At 39.1% G+C, this 21760-nt stretch overlaps 1 protein-coding gene across 6 annotated transcripts in view; it reads left to right on the forward strand.

Moving 5' to 3' along the window:
• The window catches only part of HERC2 (HECT and RLD domain containing E3 ubiquitin protein ligase 2), a 111697-nt gene that overhangs the window by 6347 nt on the left and 83590 nt on the right, over positions 1 to 21760 (forward strand). For all 6 annotated transcript variants that reach the window (XM_035315121.1, XM_035315145.1, XM_035315135.1 and 3 more), the window contains exons 3-6: positions 4535 to 4649; positions 10385 to 10522; positions 19171 to 19390; positions 21048 to 21148. In XM_035315121.1, coding sequence (XP_035171012.1) covers positions 4535 to 4649; positions 10385 to 10522; positions 19171 to 19390; positions 21048 to 21148 — 574 coding nt within the window. The remainder of the gene's footprint in view (positions 1 to 4534; positions 4650 to 10384; positions 10523 to 19170; positions 19391 to 21047; positions 21149 to 21760) is intronic.

Genomic DNA, 21760 nt, shown 5'->3' on the forward strand with positions numbered 1-21760 from the left:
AAGTCTGTTTGGGCCCTTGCTTTTTTGACTTGGTAAGTGATCAGGACTGAGATTTAGGTCTATGTGGGAAGTATAAATTTGTTGAGGTGCATACCTTAGAAGTGCAGAGATCAAGAAGATGTGGTTTAGAGATGAGAACGTATAATAAATGGTGGAAGCAGGTTGGGTTTGTGAAGGTGAGGTGTAAAGGAGATGAAGATACATGGTTGTATCTGAAAGGAAGTTAGGAAGTGTTATGGGAAAGAAGAGGGATATTTGGGGCATGGGGAATGCCACTTGATAGGATGAAATGAGTAGGGAGGCTAAGAACATGTGCCAGGGCTGTAGGGTACTGCTTAGTAGGGATAGAGTTATGGCATTGATGTTGTCTCAGACTTGGGAAGCAAGTGTCTGGGTGGTGGGGCAAGCAGGGACTTGGGGTCCTTGTGGTAAATTTACAGACTATACATCTCTGCACCTGTTGACAATTGCAAAATTCAGTGGAAGCTTATTCTTAGTTTAATTTACTGAGTTTATCAAATTAATGCCTTTAAACATTAACAAATGAAGTTACTAAATTATTAGAGGGAAAGATGATCATGTAAATCAAATAAGTAGTGGGTGGGTGTTAGACTTGTATTCTTGTACTTGCAATCCCAGTATGTCAGAAACAATGAAGAGACAGTAAGATGTAACGTACTCCTGTAGAGTATTTGTGAAAAGTCATTGTGAACAGCACCCTTTTTTTTAATAAGTAATTAGCATATTTAAGTAACTGTATGGCATGCAGAGGTCCCACAATACATTTAAAGTACTAAATTCTGTTGGTTAATAATTCATTCATATTAAAATGTCGGCTTTTCTGATACTATTATTCTGTCATTTTATGCTTACATGTGCAATTTGCTAGTTGAGGTGAGAAAACCTACTGACTGACAAGCCAGGAATGTATCAGATTTTCTGACAAGTCTTAAAACACTGAAAGAAAGAAGTCAGGATTGTGTAATCAAAGCAGAAATTTGACTTTCATACCATAGAGTTGACTTACTGTTATCTTCAGCTGCTAGTTTCACAGAAAAAAAAGAGTGGCTGGGGCTGTCAGGGCCCTCTGGAGGCCACCAGGCCCAAGCCCTGCTCCAGCAGGGCCACCCAGCGCAGGCTGCCCAGGCCCATCTCCAGGCGGCTTTTGGAGATCCCCAAGGAGGAGACCCCACGGCCTCTCTGGGCAGCCTGTGCCAGGGCTCCTCACCCGCACAGCACAGAAGTGCTGCCTGGGGCTCAGGGGGAGCCTCCTGGGGGCCCGTGTGTGCCCAGGGCCTCTGGTCCTGGCACTGGGCACCACTGAGAAGAGCCTGACTCTATTGTCTTTGTGTGCTGCCTTCAGGTGTTTGTTGATGTTGATGAGGTCCCCCTGAGCCTTCTGTTCTGGGCTGAACAGCCCCACATCTCAGCCTTTTCTCATATGTGAGCTGCTCCAGAGCCTTAATTTGTTTTCATGGTTCTTCACTGGACTCTGTCCGGTCCATGTCTCCCTTGTACTGGGGAGCCCAGAACTGGACACAGCGCTCCAGGTGTGGCCTCACCGGTGCTGAGCAGAGTGGGAAGGATCACTTCCCTTGACCCACTGGCAGCACTCTGCCTGATGCAGCGCAGGACACCACAGGCCTTCTGTGTGGCAAGGGTACATTGCTGGCTTGTGTTGAACTTGGTGTCCAACAGGACCCTCAGGGCCTTTTCTGCCAAGCTGCTTCCCAGCTGTGTGGCCCCCAGCATGTGTGGGGTTGTTTTTCCCCAGGTGCAGCATTTGGCACTTCTTGTTGAACTTGATGAGGCTCCTGTCAGCCCATTTCTCCAGCCTGTCAAGGTCCCTCTGGATGGCAGCACAACCATCTGGCATATCAGTCACTCCTCCCAGTTTCTGTGGGATAACTGAAATTGAAGGGAGTTGGGAAACTTCTGTTACGGTTCTGGAATTTTTGGATTATGTCAATAAAACTACTCAAACAATTTACCCCTTTAAAATTAACCTTCTCTTCCACTTCTGGCTGTCACAGTGGAACTGTTTAATGTGTTTGCTCTACGTTGAGTAGATTAATAGTGACCATGTTACAGTTGGAATTGAGTTGCCTGCAGTTACAACACATGAACTGGTTGTAAATACTGTTTCTTCAATGTCCTTTCAGGCGGTTGCTTTGATTATTGCCACAAGAAAAGTCCAATATTCCTTTACTTTCAAACTTGTCCCTTCCCCCTCTCCCCCAGTGCATATACCACTGGCAAAATGTTAACGACAGCATGAATGAAAGCAAGTTTGTTTTTCTGGAGGCTGCTTATAGTGTAAGCTTCCACATGGCACATTTGGAGGAGGAGGAGGAGCGGTCTCTGACCTATAATCTCAGTGGTTGCTTTATCTTTGTGCAACATAACAAGAAAATGACTGATAAGAATTGGAACACCAAACCCAAGGCAGAAGAAATTTTGTTTACTCTTTCAGTTTTTACTTGCTTGAAGGACTTGTGTGCGCTTTGTGCCACGCAAAAAGATTAGAGTTGAAAAAGGAAAAAACTTTTCATTCTACTATAGCAGTGCTTACAAAGTATGAAGTTCTCCTCATTAAAATAATGTTGCATTATGAAGAATAATGAGTTCAAAGGCTGTAGGTTTTTTAGTATGTAAGTTTAAGGGCAGTGAGAACTATTTTCCATACCAGGGTGATTTGAGAACATAAAATATAAAAGTTGACAATTTAATAGAAGTCTTCAATTTGTGAAATTTGTTATTTTTGCAAAAATTGTTATTTTTGCAACTCATCCAAAGGGTTGCCTTTTTTCCTATATTTCAAGCTTGTGTTTTGTCATAGGTTTAGTATCGAGCAGGTGAACATCCTAAAATAATTAAACGTCTTCTATGCAATAGGAGCCAAAAACAGTGAAAAAGAAAACATATCAATGAGAATTGGGGAAAATAAATTCTTTACGTTTCCCCATAAAGAATATGCCCACATCTGATGAAGGAGAAAATGAATGCCTGTGTCTTTGTTGAAATATTTATAGACCTAGAACAATGTAAGAAATCCAGTCAGTGGTTGAAGAGGGCTTTTTTGTTTGTTTTTTTACGTTGTTGAAGTGTGACTTCAGTTCAATCTATTCCATTTTTTTTAAATTTAAACCGAGTGTAAAGTTTTCAGCAGAACCCATTCTCTGCAAGAGACCCATGTTCTATCTAGCCCCAAAGAACAAGGAATGTCATGTTCTTTAAAGTATTGTCACAATTAAATTCTGGTGCTGCATGATTGCTAAGTTGCAGAAGGGTAAGGTCTGGGTCAGACTGTGTGATGCTTCTCTCTATTACTCCCCTGAGGAAAGGAAATAGCAAGTGACAAATACGTACAATTTGTCAGCCCGTACTTTGGGTAAACAAAAAGGAAATCATTAATACTTGTTGGAGTGAATTTCTGGCTTATGCAATATGAAGTCAAAAAGCTAATGTGGTAATTTAGTATGCTGCAGTGGTGTCATAATGTGCAAGCTGTCTTTAATTTTTCATGTTACTTAGATTAGCTAGGTCAGCAAATGACCTCCCTGCAGTTGGTTGTGGCTCTTAAAAACTGTAATCTTTAATAAAATATCTTTAGGAAACTGATCAAAACAAAGTACAAGCAGACTTCTGTGGGTAAAGGCAAATATTAACAGCAGTTGTGTAACTTCTTTGTGTTATTCCTCCTCACTTAAAACACTTTGGACTTGAATGTTAGTTACATAACACAAGAGTGCTTCTAAATAAGCTTTCAGCATTTTTCTTGGATGTCTCCACTGCACCGCTCTGGCATGCTGAAGGAATTCTGCTTGCCAGTTTCATTTACTCCCCTTCTCCCTTCTGCTGTATGGTTGCAAACTATAGCCTGGTTATTAAGGAATTCACTTGAGATGTAGACGCCTGTTTCCCAGTGTTCTATAATGCAGAGAACACCAGCAGCAGAGGACAAGTTATGTTGGTCATTAAGTTTCTTCAAAGGAGATTCACATTGTTGGTAGTTTTACGTGTTGGTGACCTTCCTGTCATGTACTCTGAGTTCCATGCTCTTCATTCGCTGGTTTGGAGAGGGGACTGTAGTGACTTCCCTTGTGCTCCCCCATTTTGTGACTTTACGTAGCCTGAGTTTACTGGATGGCTTTTCCCAAAGGGAAAAAGGGATCCCCCTCCCCCATTTACCCAAATTACTGCATGATGTCATGTTGAATGTGTGGGTATTTCTGAGGTGACCAAATCATGCTTTTGATGAGAGATATACACCAAAAGCAAATTGATCTCTCTGTTTTTGAGTCTACGCAGTCAGATCAGATAGAGCTTTTAATCTGAAAATAGCATAGCTAGAGAAGCAGAGATCCTGAAGATCATTTAAGTCCCTGACAAACACACAGGCAGAATTTACCAGTGAGGTGACATACGGTGTTTTTAAAAATTTCTTCTGTGTTGTCTTGAGGGGAAAAATACAACTGTATGTAACTGCATATAACATTTCTTGTTTTTTTTTTTTTTTTTTTTTTTTTAACAGCTTGCTTTTACACGAGATGGACTCTGTGGCTTATGGAATGAAATGGTAAAAGATGGGGAGATTGTATATCCTGGAACAGAATTAACACAAAGTAGTGAACTACCTCCGAGAAAAGGTATGCTTTTTTTTTATTTTTTTCCTTTTGTTGTGATGAAAATGGAATTCAGAGTTCATACTGTAAGAAGGCTTTAGTTTCTTGTCACATGTCTGCATAGTCTGCCGGCGTTCATATTTTGAGTTAAGTGCAATTGAAACTTATCTCTTTTAAAGCGTGCAGGAAGGTAATGTCTGAGCTTTCAAATGAAGGCTTAAATCTGTTCCAGTCTCTTTAATTTAAACATTGTAACCACTCGTGTTATGATGAGTGAGGCTTGGCAGTGTCATTTTGTTCACTCTGCTTGGTGTGTTTATAGCTGAGGCCTTTGTCTAAAGGAAGTGGGCTGAGGAAGGGGGTAAAGGTGATAGTGCTATTTCTAATTTTGTTTATAGTCTTCATGAAGTGACTAAAAGGTCAGCTGAAAACTGTCCACAATCCAGCTGCACATGTAGTGCTTTTTTTTGTCTTCTAGTTTCCTTTAGGGCAGGTCAAACACTGCAAATCAAATGACAGAGTAACATATGTATTCAGATTAATAATCACATTCTTTGATTAGAGACTTACTCAATATTTTACAAAAGGAATGGAGAATTATTAATGTCTGTGATTGGATAATCAATGATTTTCAGCTTTCTGAAATACCTGGATTTGGCATGCCATTTAGTTTTGCCTTTATCAATAATGGGGTTTGTGGAAAGTAGCAAGAATTTTCTTAAAAATGTCAATGTTCAGTTAGCACAAATAGCACAAGTAGTCTGCCTTTTTGTTCCTTTGGAGGGGTGAAGTGTAGGTCCAGTAGAGTGGAGGTCATGTCTGTTCTTTTCTACTGCTGGAGTATGTTTTCTACCAAAGTGCTTTTAAAACACCTATTCTTTTGAACAGCTACAGTAGTTTAGAAATTTTAAGAGTTAAGAGCCTGAGAAGGGTATATTCAGATCAGTGTATGAATTATTTCAGTGTAGTTAGCCACTGTGCTGGACTGCAGGATTTGTAAGATGTAACTGTTTTGCTTACTAGACTTGAACTTTGAAAAGGAAAAGTTAATTGAGGCTATTTCTGGTCAGCGTTGATCAGATTGTACGTTTGATTCTGTTAGGCAGTAGTGAGTCATGAAACCAGAAAAACTGATGGTCATTTTGCAGCTCAAATTCAATTTCATGAAATGAAAATGTGGAATACTTCAGTCTGTTTAGTTAGTAGTTCATTTTTTTACATGAATGATATACAAATCTCTTTCAAGAGGAAAGGGAAAAGCGCATGCCAGTAACTAGATTCACGTAAATCCTAGTGTTTTTATATTAAAAGCAATGTATTTTAATATCAATATTTGGATTATGCTCCTCTATTGACTAATTTGGAGATGAGAGGTTGCTGTAGGTAGTCCTTTTTATTTAGTCTGTTTTGAGAAGTTTTGATTTATATTCATATGTTATAATCCTTTTTACTTAACTAGTGCTGTAGTTCTCTGCTAGTGCTGGCTGGGCTGCTTGGAAGAGGTGCTTCATTCTTGCAGTGGGTAATCAGCAGAGGCAGTAAACTGGAAGACCATGTTATTGATAGTGAAAAGCATTCCTTCTCTCCTCTAGGAAGAAAATGCAAATACTGCATTTGTTTTCCCTGTTAGCAGAAACATTTTTATAGGCATAACCTCTTTGTTTTTTCTTCATGGCACTTTCAGAGAAATGTGTGTGATTAATGCATCCAGGGAAATGAGTTTGCATGTTTCCAAGTATCACCTAAGGGCACAGCTGTGACAGTAGTGGTGTTCAAATTCAGGTGCACTTGCAGTATGACATACTTAAAAGGTAGTCAGGCTGCCATCAGGAAAATTGGCTAAGTTTAATGTCTGAAAATATTAAAAAGTATTTAATATTTTTCCCTATTAAATTTTTAAGTTTGGAAGCCATTACTGTACATTTTGAAGAAGTCAGTTGACCACACAAGTCCTTTTTTGTTTCCACAAACTTATGTGTAAACAGAATTCCTGTTTCAATTAGCTATTTTAAATAAGGTAAAACCATAAAATAGTCAACTTCATGCCTCTGTCCTGTCACTGGTAAGCACAGTGGGTTTCTTCTCTTCTGTTGTGCCCCTTATCTGAAAGTTGGACCTTTGTCAGCCTGTTGAGTGCACGCACCTCACTCAGCATCGTGTCTGCAAACAGATGATCAAGTCCAAATGCCCAAGTGATTGCAGAGAGGCTGGCAAAGCTCAAACCTTTGTAATGAGAATAATGGTATGTGGGAATTGGTTATGCTGGCTACTGTTTAGACAACATGTATATGAAACTGTAGCAGTGAGCAGGCATGCAGGCTGTCTCCTGCTTTGAGCCTCCTTTCCCACGTAAGAAATACATTTTAAAAGTGGAAAGTGCCTCTTTTCTCTTCCTTGTTTCTGCCTGTAGCAAGCTAGTTATATTGGCTGTACCCAGTGCCTCAAGCATTCAGTATTCAGCTGTGGATTATCATTCTCTTTGAAGGACGGGGGAAGTCCACAGTCATCCTATTGGACAGTTTGACTTCATAACTACAAAATGCTTTATTGCATGTCCAACAGATTTTAAAAAATCATTTAAAAAGTAGCATACCCTAGAAGACAAACTTTATTTCTGATTAGGATATCAAGTCTGGGAGAAGTTTTCATAAACATGTTGCTTGCAGATGCTGCAGATCTCATTAAGTTGCTGATCCTCTGAAGGGTTGGTGGTTATGGGAAAAGGAACTGTAAGAGATGGCTTGGCTGTTTGGGCTTCATATGCTAATGCTGTTATCTCCTAGTCCGTTCTTTGGCGGAGAGAACTGGTTATTTGTTATTGGTATTGAAACATTTCCTCGATCTCAGATTACCAAATACTATTTTAGAGTAGTTGTGAAACGCAGCCTGCCCTTAAAGCACACTCTGTAACTTGTGCCTTGTGAGTGGCAAGGTATTTGTAGCAACATCTGCTGGGAAATGGTTGCAGGCTTTTTTCTTCTGCTGAGGAATTCCTGACTCTGTCAGTTGTTGGAATTCAGGAGCAGCACAAGGTCTTACTGTAGTAGGTGCTTGAGGCAATTATGGTGTGCCAGTTACATTTCACGTTCAGTGAAGAAAATAAGGCCCACCTTGAGCTGCTTCCTTTCTGTCCCCTCTTTATGTGGGGTTAGGCTATTGTTGTCCAAGACTGAGCATGTGGAGAGTTCTTGTGCTTTGCTTTCGGAGCTAACCTCTAGCTGAGAATGATTACTTCAGTTGCTCAGTTTTTACTCTGTGAGCATACCTACCTCATCCTGGAAGCTTATGATTATAAACCAAAAGAGAGTTAAGAGAAAGTTCATTTGGGGAACTATAACACAGGTGTTTTCCCATTACAATCCTCAGTATTCACACTTAAGTCTAAGAAAAAATGATGTTAAAATAGGCTGTCACACCGCCACCTCTTTTTTTTGTGTGTGTGCGTGTTCTTTTGAAAACTGCTTTGTTTTTTGTTATTTTGGTCTGTGCTGGCTTTGCTCAAGATTTCTTCCTTCCTGCCCCCACTTTCTTTGGGGTTCCCTTTCTGCAATCCCTTTCTTTAAGCATAACTGAGCTTCCATGAATATGAAGTCCGTGCTGCTGCTTTTAATTTAGACTGATACCGGCATTGTCCCTACAGAGAAAGTGGCTTTGTGCAAGTATAGTGAAGTCTTTGTGAAACAATTTGTCATGGGCTTTTAATGTGGTTTGCTTTTTTTTTTCCTTTTAGCTCAGCTCCCTCCTTCTCCCCCTACCTTCCTTTTCTGCTCATATAGTAAATTAAAGAAACTCCTCCTAGTGGATTTGTGTATGTTTAATGTCAAGGTTATTTGTGTACGACACGAGGCTGCAGTTCCAACCTGGGCTGGGACCTCATCTACTTGCAGCGAGGGACTAAGTTCGTAGCCCTTTGTTGTCATCCTTTGCCAAGGATCTGTTAAAAAGCATAACAAGTTCTCTTGCAGCTCTCTGCAAAACATAGTGTCTTGGCACAGCACCCTTCTACCCACTGCCTGAAATCCCAGCAGCTCCTGTGGAGCGTATCTGTAGATGTGTGGGTGAGTGGAGAAACAGCGAGAGCGTGGTGTTATTGTGGGAATCGCCTGAACTGCTCTGGCTAAACAGGGTGCTTGCTTTAACTGTATAATGGGATTTATGCCCTCTAATGTTACTGACGCCTTGGAGTAAAACCAGCTAAATTCAGTAATTTTTTGGACACGTTTTATTATGCTGATGACTGCTGAACTGTTGGATGCTCCTTGGTATTTGAGAGAGATGGTTGTATTTGGTGTAGCTTCCACTTGTAGCGTGGATACTCCACTTTCTTTTTACTGTGCTCAGGTGACCTTTGTTATCCCTTCCTTAGCCCACAATCTCAACTGTAGCACGCATTGTGCAATTGTCTCCTGTTTTTTTCCTCTTGCCTTCAGGTGCCACCTCCTGAGTGCTACTGCGTGTTGCGGGTTATGAAACATTGGCTTTAATTTAAAACTTGTATGATTAAGGCAGCTTAAAAAAGCATATTTTGGGAGGTGCTATTGTCTGCAGCCAAGGAAGTGTTTAACAAATAGTCAATCACAGATCCAGTTACAACCAGATCAGACATTCATTTTTTTCTTTAAGCCAGATGGAGGAAATAGTTGAATGTTTTTGGAAATTGTACTGGTTTGCGTGCTCTGAAGTAATGAGAGCCTTTGATACCCAAGTGGGATAGGTGCAATCAGATGTGTTGTATCTAGCTGCAGCTGTAAACCTCTTGCTTACTTACTATCATCTCCCGAAGTGTGCTAGTGCGATTGTGTGTGTTTGGTGATGGGGGGTGACATGGGAGGAAAGACACAATTCTAATTCTTGATTGTTGTGGCCGGGGCTTCTGGGAAGGAGTCTGTGTAGTCTGGCTTGGCAGATAGGAGTGGAGGACCAGTAATTTTTAAGAGCCTGGTAAAAATGTCTGAGTCTAATCTCTTCAAGGATAGGTTGCAAATGCTAGAATCGAGAAATCTGGGGGGGATATTTTTAGAAATGAAGGGTCACAGTGAGAAATGCAGTTGCCTGCGAGGCCCTGAATTGCAAGGCAGTTTTGCATGTTGAACTGGCTGGAGGTAAGGGTATGGAAATCCATACGAATAAGGAGAGAGAGACTTCCAGCTGTCTGGTTCTACTGTGTTTAGCAAATTGGGGCTTTCACGCAGTCTTTGATTACAGAGATAAGTGACTAATGTCTGTTTTCTGTCTTCATGAAAGTAATCTTAAAAGGATTGCAAATGCTTTTTATTGCTTGGGTAGAAAGTGGTGGTATTATTGCTTGCTGGTAATTACTAAGATGCTAGATATGTTAGAAATGTTGAAATACTGCTGCATAAAATTAGTGTAAAGGTCAATGTATAGCTCTCCTTGATTTTGAAATTAAGCCAATTGCTGTATTTTACATGTTGGAGTATGAAAACCAGTAAATGAAACAGAAACAGAGGTAGTTGAGAGCAAAGGCTGACTTAAAGTGCATTTATTGCAATGCTGACCTTTTGTGTTAGTGTGGATTTTAATCAATTACCTAGGAGGTTGTAGCAGTGATTTCAACATTTTAAAGTCACTGTGTTATGAAATGTAACATGAGACCTAGCACCTGTGGCAGTTAACATGGTGCATACCATTTTCTTTTCCCTTCTTTGTTCTCTTAATGATAGACAACATTGCTGTAAATATGTGGACTATGAGAATTAAAGGAGGAAGTAGTTTAACTGTTTTTTTTTTTTCTTTAGATGATAGCACTGAATGCCAAACTGCATCAAAGAAAGAAGAGCAAAATGACAAAGAAAAGAAAGATGAAGAAGAGGCTCCACCACCTACTTACAGGGCCAAATCGATTGTTGAGAGTTGGGTGTGGGGCAAACAACCAGGTATTGTGGCTGTTTTGATGATTCTCACTGATGATTCTCATATGTTCTATACTGATCACTGCTTTTGTAGCATCAAGAGGTAATTGGATCAAGATGCATCTGTTGGGTTAGTGGATTAAGTTTGGTAAGTGGTTAGCTGTGATACAAGTTAAACATTTGCCATAACTGCTTTTGGGTTTAATTGCACTCACGACTTGAAGAGTCAATTTGCACCTTTCGTACTACTTGAAGGAATGATAAATTGGCTTGGAACAAATGCAGTTATACAGTGAAATGTTAAGATGCCTTTAGATTTCTGTGCAGTTACAGACACACAAAAAATGCGTAGTTTCTGAAGCCTGAATTTTCTGCAGGCAATAAAGGCTTAATGGGTGATTTTTCTTTTTGGATTAGTGGTCTGATATGAAGGAGTTTGAGTGAATCATGGGAGGAATGTTGAAAGGGTTTGTTCAATTAACTGTCTGTCCTGACCTTTGCTGACAGTAATGTCACCTGTGATGTCAATGGGAAAATAGTCTGTGTTCACATCTTCAACTGTGGCTCTATAAAATACTGATTCTGATATTGAAGCCAGCTGAAGTTTGTAACTCCTTATTGCTGCAGAGCAGCAACACATTGTCTGAAATGGTACAACTTCAACAGCAACGTTACAGAAGAAGCTTCGCTTCAGTGGTTTGTTTAGTACTTCTGGTGCCGGATACTACCAGATTCAGATACTGGAATGTACAAACTTCAGGGACATCTGTTGTGCCCCTGTTCCTTTCCCCTCACCCTGAATCACTTGAGGATCCCTGGCAAGAGCATTCTCTCTTCAGTGCCAGAATCTGGATCCGCATAGCCGTCTTTGCTAGGGAAGCTATGTAACTTGCTTCTGTTGAGCCACAGGTCAGCTGCCAGTCTGCTGTCCTCTGCTCTGTGCCAGCCAGCTTTTTCCCCTTTCTTAAGGACAGAAGGGCAGATGGGCTTGATGTCACTCTAGAAGTAGGACAGAATCTTGCAGTGTAGGAGGAATGAGAAGAATTGCCATTACAGTGGAAGGGGGAGGGAGTGTTAAAGAAGGGAGACTGTGTTGAAGAGACGCAAGCTAAAGGTCATGTTATTTTTGTTTTATACTTGTATTTAGTGCTTGTTGCTGAAGAGTAGAGTAAATCTATTGTAAAAAAAATGTTAATGTAAATACTAACTCTCCTACCAAATTTCTCTCAACTGACCAGGGTGTTTGGGATAAGGGCTGGCCTTTAAATTTACTTTCCAATGATTTCTTTAAAATTTTAAAATAAATAAAGGCTGTTTAGAAAACAAGGGGTGTGTGTTTGTGTATGGAGGTTTCAGGAAAAAAAGTTAGTTCTTGTATTAATTTTCAGTGCTTATATATCGTATGGCTCATTATTGTTGAGCATGTTATTTCTAGAATAAATATTTATGAAGACTTAATGTACTGAATTTGTATTCCTTGGTTTCAGTTACCTTTTGTGCTGGAAGTTCACATCACCTTGATCTGATTTAACTGTCTGGGACAGATAAATCCTGAAACAATACTATAAACACACTTTTATTTTATTTATAAAAGGGTTACAGGTGGCTTTCACTCAATTGTAGGTAGCTTTTTTGTTTTGCATTTGTAAGAAATAGAGTTAACAGTTGCTTTTTGCACCACACTAGTTTTTGTGGCTTGGCAATTGATTTTGAAAAAAAAAAAAAAAAAACAACCCAGAGAATTAATTCAATCTTGGTGCTTTGCATCTGTCACCTAAAACAAGAAAAACTATTTTAAGCTTGTCTTCTGTCATCCTTCCGAAAAACTAAAATTGATCCTTCAGTATTTGTCAAAAGCATGAAGGAGCTTTTGAAAACCAGAATTGTTTTCTAAAGGTATTCCTACTGATCCAGTAAGAATTAAAGACTTATTGTGTTTTCACTTGGTTTATATTCCTTTACGAGTTTCAGGTTAATACCCTGAGCTATATTTACTGAATTTAATGATTTACATTATGAAAGTTGTATCTCGACATTAGATAGTGGATTATCTGTGTTCTAGAAGTGCTGTAATACAATCTTACTTTGCCAAGAAGTCTGGAGGATCATGCTATTGAACTTCAGCAGGCTAATCCAGGTTGCTGGGCCTTGTGACATCCCTTCCCCATGAGAACTGAGGGATTTGGAGAAAGCACAAAAAAAAGGCTCTTCATAAAATGTGTTGAGAAGCAGTGCTTTTTGTCTTCCACTCTGTTTTGTGATCTGGGCACAAGTTCAGCAAAGCAAAATGCTTTCCTCAGTTCTAATTTATGCTGAGATCACCACCAGAACAGGGTGAAGATGTTGTACTTGCAGTGTTTTTTTTTTTTTTGAGCAGCCTTACTATGCTAAGTTCTGAAAAAAAAAAAAAGCATAATATAGTAATAAAAACATGGGTAGTTTATTATTTGACTTTTAAGCTGTTTTTTCTTCTCTGAGGCTTCAGTGTTCATCCATTTCATGTTCAGCTCTTACTTGATGCCAGATTCAGGCCTCATTTTGATATAAGTGCTTATTTAAAACATCTTCCATTTGTCGTGTCCCCACAAGATTGTGTATTCATTAGCCAGTCCTTCTGATTTTTCTTAAAAATCTTGTTTTATTACTTTCATCAGTTTTCTTGGGTAGTCAGGCCTGATTTAGCAGTCCGTATTACAACAAATTAAACCATTATGCTGGTAAATCACTGTCATGGCACAGCACTTCTGGGGGCTCCTCAAGTACAGCTGAGAGCTTGTTTGGAGATAATGCTGCCTCTTGTTTCCGTGGTAATGTTAGTATAGCTAAGTGTGCTGAGAAGTGGTTCAGAGGCAATACCTAAGGGAGGGGAGGTGAAAACTACCCTTGTGAATTCAGTGAGAACACATGAGAAACAAGTCACTGGCAACATCAGTTCAATCTTTGTCTTTTGTAAGAAAGGGGGGAGACATGCTGAAGTTTTATCCTGTAAGAGCTTTTAAATGAATCAAGTTTGTATTGTGAACAGAAGTAACTAAAAGCATTGGTGGCATTGAAAAGTCTTTTTTTTAACAACAGATGAAAAGTTTCTACACATTTCTACTTTGATTAAAAAAAAAAAAGATTATTTTAAAGTTCAGCTTTAGAAAAGCTGATAAAAACAATGGTTCAGTGAAAGGATGACATTTGCCCAGGGTCTGCCTCCTGTTCTACATCTCTCAGAACTCCTGCCTCCCTGTTTTTTTTCTTTCTTACCACTTCAAACAGATTTTAAATCCCTCACACAGCCAACTTGAAAGTTATTGTCTGGCTCCAAGCATCTTTGGATGTTGAATCTTTTCCCTCACTAAATATGAATAAGGTGAGGTGTGCTAACGGGTGTCCTTTGAATGGGGGAGCGGAGAGAAGGAAGCAAAAAGCTAACCACCCATTAGGAATTAGGTTCTTTCACAGAACCACAGCGGGGCTGAGGCTGTCAGGGCCCTCTGGAGGCCACCAGGCCCAAGCCCTGCTCCAGCAGGGCCACCCAGCGCAGGCTGCCCAGGCCCATCTCCAGGCGGCTTTTGGAGATCCCCAAGGAGGAGACCCCACGGCCTCTCTGGGCAGCCCGTGCCAGAGCTCCTCACCCGCACAGCACAGAAGTGCTGCCTGGGGCTCAGGGGGAGCCTCCTGTGTTCTTAGTATAAAATAATTACAGGAGTATATTTAGCCATGTTTCTGAGGGAAATCAGGTGGATGTGATGGTATTTTTGTTTTTCCCTCTTGCTTTTGAATCCACTGTGTGTTTGTGGCATTGGCTTGCTGTCCTGCCAGATGTGTGTTAAGCTGAGCTGACTGCATCCTCTGGCTGCTCTTTGTCCAGTGGAAGTATTGTATAGTAGGAGGGGAAAGAGACGAGACAAAACATAAAAAGCTGTAGGAAATTAGAGCACATTAGCTCTGCTGCTGACAGGAAATGTGTGCTCTTTATAGTGGTATGTTCTTGCCAAATTGTTTGAAATGTGTTTTGAAATTTCAGGTCTGAAATCTCTTTAGACTGTATCATCTGTATTTGCCTTTTGCTGAAGCTTGTGACTCAGTGGAAGTCCTTGAAACTTTTCAGTTCTGATACGGGCATTTTTCATGATCCTTATTTGTCACTGTGGAGTTCTCTGCAAGAGCTACTGACATAAACATTAAGAAACCTTTTAGTATGTTATTTTAAGGTTAATAATGGAGCAAACGTGCCTTTAACAGGCTACCTGCCTTAAACTCATGTCAGGTTAATGTATTGGCTGTGGCTGAGGTGATTTAAGAAGTTACTGTCTTCAGCTGCTTGTTTTGACCCCCTCGGATTTGCTGACGTAACTAGACAACGCATCACTGCTTAACCCTGTTCTGTCAAATGATCTAGGATAAACACTGCTGGTATTTTTACTTCTAATGCAGGGAATTTCTGGCAGGATGAATTAAGAAGTGAAGACACGTAGTTATGTTAGCTGCTGTGGGGAGGGAGGGATGTGATAAATTTTAATAGAAGATGGTAAAACCCTTACCTGCCTCCACTGCAGCCAGGAACATATCTGACTGTAGTTCTCACTTAACAAGTATTCTGCTAATGATAACTTGAGAATTTAAACTTGTGTGTTATGACATCAAGCCTTACATTGTAGGTATGGATTAGGTAAATTATTTGTCTCTACCCTTCATAAAATAACTGACAAAGCAGAATGTTGCAAGGGACATCTGGCATCAAGGACTGGCCTAGTGGCATAAACAGTTTTGTTTGAAGAGTTCGCTGTAACCTTCTCAGATGAAACTTGAATCGTTGCTATTAATAACCTATTCTCTCATTCTGTTTAGGTACTTGGTAATATATGTTGTTCAGGCTTGACTGATCTCACTTGGTCGGTTCCCTAATGTATTTAAAAAATTCTGAAGAGGAACTGAATTTTCATCAAGACTAATTTACTTACGGAAGAAGATTTAAATATGTGAAGTGCATAGATACAGCTCGCTTTAAAAATAGACAAAAAATCCAAAGACACCCGGGCACCCTTTTCCCCCAACAGTGTTACTTCTAACAAAACAATGCTGTCCTTGGTTCAGTTTTGAGGCACATCTGAGTTGTAGGATTATTATAGCTAACATTGTCTGGAATAGCTGTTCCAGTCTTTACCTACACTTGGCATGTGAAATTTCTTTTGGATTATTGAAATAATAAAGTATGTATAAAGTATTTTAAGAATGGGATTACTTAATTTTGGGAGAAAGCCTCCTAAAATTGTAGCCATTTCAGATTGTGAAAGCAAAGTGAGTAAAGGAAAAGAAAGAGTAAAAGAGTAAAGGAAAAGGAAGAGTAAAGGGAAAGAATTTTTACCAGAGCTGAAGTCAGTGAAGTTAATGGTTCATGCATGTTTATTGACTTGGACAGGAAAGAAAAATAACTTGCATTTGAAATGAAATATCCCTTGCTTTAGAAAGTGCTATTGTGAAGGTTTGTTTGTGAAACTTTGTGTAGCTTAGTAGGACTCAATTCCAGTTGCCTTGAAGTATTATGTAGATCTTCTGTATTAAAATAGAATTGAACCTTTGAGGTATCTAAAAAGCTACAGTAATGTTATTTTTTGTCAGATGAGCCAGTTGTCATATCAGATCATTGACCATCTTGTTGAGTGTCTTACAGGTTATCCGCAGTATGTATTATGCTAGGAATTAATTTTGTAGGTGCCGCAGATGAAACTTTTTTTTTTTCCTGTAAAGACATGGTATTGTGTTTGTATACAATGGTCAGCTTGAAAACTGCTACTGCTGGACTTGCATGCATTGTATGTGCTATTGTAGGGAGTTTTTTTTTTTGCATTCAGAGTTTGTGGTGTCACCTATTCCATCAGAGTGGATGGGGTGTTCATAACAGCAGTAATGTGGCTGATTGGACCCAATTATGGAAGTGTTCAGTTGCGGTCTTCTAGGGAAACTTCCTCATAAGGAATTATGTCTAATATAGGTAGTCTCTGCCCCTCCTGATTCTTTCCAGTAGCCCCTGTGCCACATGTTTATTAAGCGTGTTATTTTGAAATGAAGGGCTCTGTCACCAGAAAACATACCGTTCTTTAACTCTCAGAAAGAATTTGAGGGGCCGTTCACCTTTAGATAACTTGTCAGCCAGGAGGGGATTATGAATACTGTAGCTCTCTGTTACTTTATAGACTCTGTGGAGTCTGGCACTTAGTTCTTCGTTTCTGTAGCACCAAGCATTGACTGTATCATTTTCCCCAAACACAGACGGTAATGAAAGTGCCTTTTTTTTCCATCAACTGTTTATTTACTTTTCCTGTGGATACATGAGTATGTAATATGGGGAATGAACCTGCAGAGTGAAATTGGTTGACAAAAAGAACGATATATTTTCTTAAAAATCTCTTTGTAAAACAAAGTGTGAGTTTTTTTCCTTCATTGTTGTATTCCAGTGGTAAGTAGTGATGGATGGGGCTTCAGGGTTTTGGAAGGGGGAAAAAGCTGATTTTTGTGTCTTGTGGTGGTTTATTTAGAGGGATCATGAAGCTGGTGTGTCGATACTGGCCATGTTCTGGTACAGTACTCTGAAGTGCAGTAGCTGAGTAATGTTAACACTTTTCAACTGAGTTTTTTCCTTCAGAATTACGGTATTGATTTGGAGGTATACTGGAGCTTCAGGCTGGGGACTCATAGTCATCCATGAAAGCTTCCCAGTAAACTTACATCATGTTAAAGGACGTAATTACAGAATCAGAATCATTCAGGTTGGAAAAGCCCTCCAAGATCATCTGGTCTAACCATCCCCCTATCACCAATGTCACCCGCTAAACCATGTCCCTAAGCACCACGTCCAGCCTTTCCTTGAACACCCCCAGGGATGGTGACTCCACCACCTACCTGGGCAACCTGTCCCAATGCCTGACTGCTCTTCCTGAGAATAAATGTCTCCTCATTTCCAACCTGAACCTCCCCTGGTGCAACTCATTCCCTCTTGTCCAAAGCCAAATCAAACATGCCTTTAGCAGGCATTTGTTTTATTTATGATTAGTTTACATAGTGATCTGAAGTAACTCTGTTCAACTATGACAGACAACTGTGCTATAAATGTCTTTGTAGGGAATTTTATGGGGCAAAAATTAAGGGTACTGTGGCTTTTTTTGTCATATTTCCTGTTGTTGAGCCAAAGTATGGATGTATATAATAGCTGCTATTACTTTTGTCTAATTCCTTAATGTTTAGACTGTAAGGAACGCTTACTGTTCTTAGTCGTTGAAAAAGTCAGTTCTTCGTCATAAGCGGAAAAATGCAAATTGCCTCAGGGAAAGGAATTTAACACATGAAATAGTGAAATGTGAGTAGCACTGTTGAAAACAGGCTGGGGTAATGGCTGACAACAAGCTGTATGTGACTGCAATGTGATATGGTGGCAGAGAAGGCCGCTTGAATTCTCTGCTGGCTCTGCAGAGATGTATCATAGAGGGGACAAAACTTTGAAATACTTTAGAGAGTTACATTTACAAAAGAAAAAAAGCCTTGTGCCTCATTAGGTACAATTTTCAACTCCAGATGCTACCATGAGTGTCTGAATTTCTATAGCTTGGAGGCTATTCCATTTTTTTTCCTGTGAGGCTGTTGCCATCTTTTCACAAACATGGTTACATAGGTGCAGATATGCATTTTTTTTTTCATAGCCCTTAGTCAGGTGTCAGTTAAAACAAAGTCACTGCTGTGTGGCAGCCAGGCAGCAAATGCTGGTGGTTGGCTTAGGGAGGAGTACCGTAATGAAGAGAAAAGCAGAGTGGTGGCCCAGTGATCAGACTTTTAATAAAGGGAGAGGAAAGAAAAAACCCTTCCAAGAACAGACTTTGTTCATGTTTATCCAAAGAATTAAAGCTACAGAGAATGTAGCTAAAAAAAAAAAAAGTGTGTGGGGGGAAATAACCAACCTCCCCCCCGTCCCAGCCCAAATAAACATTATTCCAAAATTCCTGTTTTCAAGTGTTTTGAGGCTGTCTTTATCATCTGTCATTATATAATTAGGACTTCAGGCTGTTGAATGATTTTTCTGGTTAGCAAAGAAATAATATTCTGGTGTTGGTACATAGGTCAGATCTTTTATTTGCTGATTTTTACTTGCGGGTGTCTTAAATTTCTGACAGCTTGTTTCAGAAGCTAACCAGCTCTTGGCAGTGACCCTCCAGCTTCTGAGAGTAGCTTTATAACTTCTGAGAAACTTAAGATAATGTGTATCAGTGCAAAATGAAAGCATGTCTTCCTAGGTACTTGCAAGTTTGTTGCTTGTACTTAGGAGAAGTCTGGCTCTGAGGTCTGCTCTTGATAAGAATTTGCTGTATAACTTGTTTTGAACACTTGCATAAATATTTTCTATGGCATTTTAATTTCAGACATGAAATATGAAGGTTAAGATGTATTCACACAAAACTAGTTTTGATGATAACCTTAGTCTTCGTCTAAACACCTGTTAAATAGGATTTGTAATTGTTTAATACATACTGCTATTTAGAAATGTGCACATTAAATACGGAAACAGTGAATTTCACTAGGTTTTGAGATTGACTTCTAGTCAGCTCATAGTTTTTAATTTTTCTTGACTTCTTTTGGTTGTATATGTAACAAAGGGGAACACCACTAAAATTATATCTATCTTTGATTCTTAGATGTGAATGAATTGAAAGAGTGCCTTCATGTACTAGTGAAGGAACAGCAAGCTCTGGCCACGCAAACTGCTACAACAGCTCTTTCGGCTATGAGGCTAAAGCAGAGGCTAGTTATCCTGGAACGATACTTCATTGCATTGAACAGAACAGTTCTTCAGGAGAATGTCAAAGTTAAGTGGAAAAGCAATAGTATTCCTCTGCCTACTGTGGATAAGAAAAGGTAATGACAAGTTGTACGGATAAGTTAATATATTAGCAAAATCATAGAAGGGTTATCAACTTGTGTGTGACAGCTTAATGGGATTTCTTTCTCCTCATAAAGCATTACCAGTAAAGACAGTCTTCTTATTTAAGATGGTTTTCGGTGGTGCTATCTACCACACAGTTTTCATCCTTGGCTGATGCTTACTTATGCTGACTCTGTTCATATTGGTTGTCTTTTATTATAATACACTTCAGTAGATGTTATTCTTTGAGCTGTGATCATACTTCCATGGAGATACTCCTTTTGTTCTACTCTGTTGGATGTATGGAAAGGCCTATTTCAGAAATGATGCTGATGGACATTACATAGTTACAATAGCATTATTTCTGGTCATTAACATGTATTTCTCATATTTATTTGCTCAGTTATGCACACAAATTTAAAAATGCAAGTACATGTAGTTGAATGTAGTTTTCCTTAGCTTGGGTGAGAAATGTTGTAATCAGACACTTTATCTGAAAATGTTTCAGGAGAACTATCTGAATAAGAAATTATCTAGTTACTTTCCGTATCTAGATAGTTTATTGACCTAAGAATAGAAAAAACCCACTACTAATTGAGGCATTAAAGAAGCTTGTCAATAGTTGAACTAGGTTGCTCTTGGACAGAACAAGCAATTTAACCAGGGAAAACTTTATTTTGGATTAGCTCTAGCTTCAAAAATTAAAGAGACAGTAAATAAATATCGTAGATGAGTTATCGTCTATGGGATTGTTCTGATGGGAATGTCTTTCTCTGAATAATCTGTTCTTTGAAGAATAATTTTTCAGTTCTGATTAAAAAGAACACTGGTATATTTAAGTTATCAGACTGCTTAAAAAGAAAAGCCAGTTTAAATTATCTCGCGCTTGGAAAAAGTCTTGAAAGTTCACTTTCATTGTGATGTGAGATTAAAAACAGGTTTGTCTTCCTAAGAGAAAACAGTAGGGAATCTCCTGTTAGTAAGTAAAAATGAAAGCTTACTTGATTAATGTGATTGTTTGCATAAAAAGCAAAGCTAATAAAAATGTTTGGGAGCACAGTGAGTGTCAACAAAAAGTTCTCTCTCTTCTGTACACAAACCAATACAGAAGCTGCAAAGAGATTTGTAATATTGACACTTAAGTGAAAAGAAAGGCAATGACAAAATGGATGAAGTTCATTATCAGTAATTGAAGAGAAGATTTATACAAAATTTAAAATTCTAGGTAATGCAGTCCAAATACACTAGAAGTATAAACAGCCTAGATAAAAATGAGTACATGAAACATCATACACTTGTGTATTTTTAGTATGCAATCATAATTTCATTCTAAGTAACTTAGGAACCTTTCCTATGGCAATTATGCCAGTCTGTTTTTTTGATCCATTAAGCCTTTTTTGTTGTCAGGGATTGAGTTAGCTGGGTTTTAGAACAGCTGAAGTTGAATATATGTTGTTTTGATATTGACCACCTTCATTCTCAAGAGGAACTTACAATTATTTATATTAAAAAAAGTAATTGTATATGCATGCATATAAATAAAGTGGAAAACTGTCAAATACACATATTACTAATTTTTATAATGTATGTAATTATTACATAAACTGTATAGAGACAATGCGAATATGATTTTTTTTTTTTTTTTTTTAGCCCAAGACCTGTAGGGAAAGGTGTAGAAGGACTTGCACGAGTTGGATCCCGGGCAGCACTTTCATTTGCATTTGCGTTCCTTCGTAGAGCATGGAGGTCAGGTAGGTCTACCCTGTAGCATGCAGTTTATATTTTTGATTTCTGAAGACAGATGATGTTCATAAAAGCATGTGCATGTATTAAAGATATAGCTCTATGCAAATATAAGTATTAGGCGTCCATAATTGTATATTATTTTTATGTGGTATTATGTCCAACAGTACTGTTGTTGATCAAAGCCATTGGAGCCAGTCCTTGCTATTTAAGCCAATACAGCTGCTGTATTGTGCTGGGATACTTTTATGCTTAGCTATACAAACTGGGGTTTCACAAAGAGAACACATTTTAATGCCAGGTTTCAGAGAAGTTTGATTTCTTTTTCAGAAAAGATGTATCACTACATTACTGCAGCACAGTAGTAGTTTAGAAAAGGAGTTGGGAGTGGTAGTGTGAAGCTTGTATTTAGTTTGTATACTTGTCAACAATGGTCAGATGGCAAAGGTTGACACTCAGAAGTTTGAAATGGCACAATTCTCCATGCCACCTTAATTTCACAGATCAGGGATTGGAAGGGACCCTGAGAGATCATCTAGTCCAATCCCCCTGATGGAGCAGGAACACTGATCAGGTCACACAGGAGCGTGTCCAGGCAGGTTTTGAATGTCTCCAGAGAA

Source organism: Oxyura jamaicensis, chromosome 1 (assembly GCF_011077185.1).
Source record: "Oxyura jamaicensis isolate SHBP4307 breed ruddy duck chromosome 1, BPBGC_Ojam_1.0, whole genome shotgun sequence".
Classification (NCBI taxonomy): Eukaryota; Metazoa; Chordata; class Aves; order Anseriformes; family Anatidae; genus Oxyura; species Oxyura jamaicensis.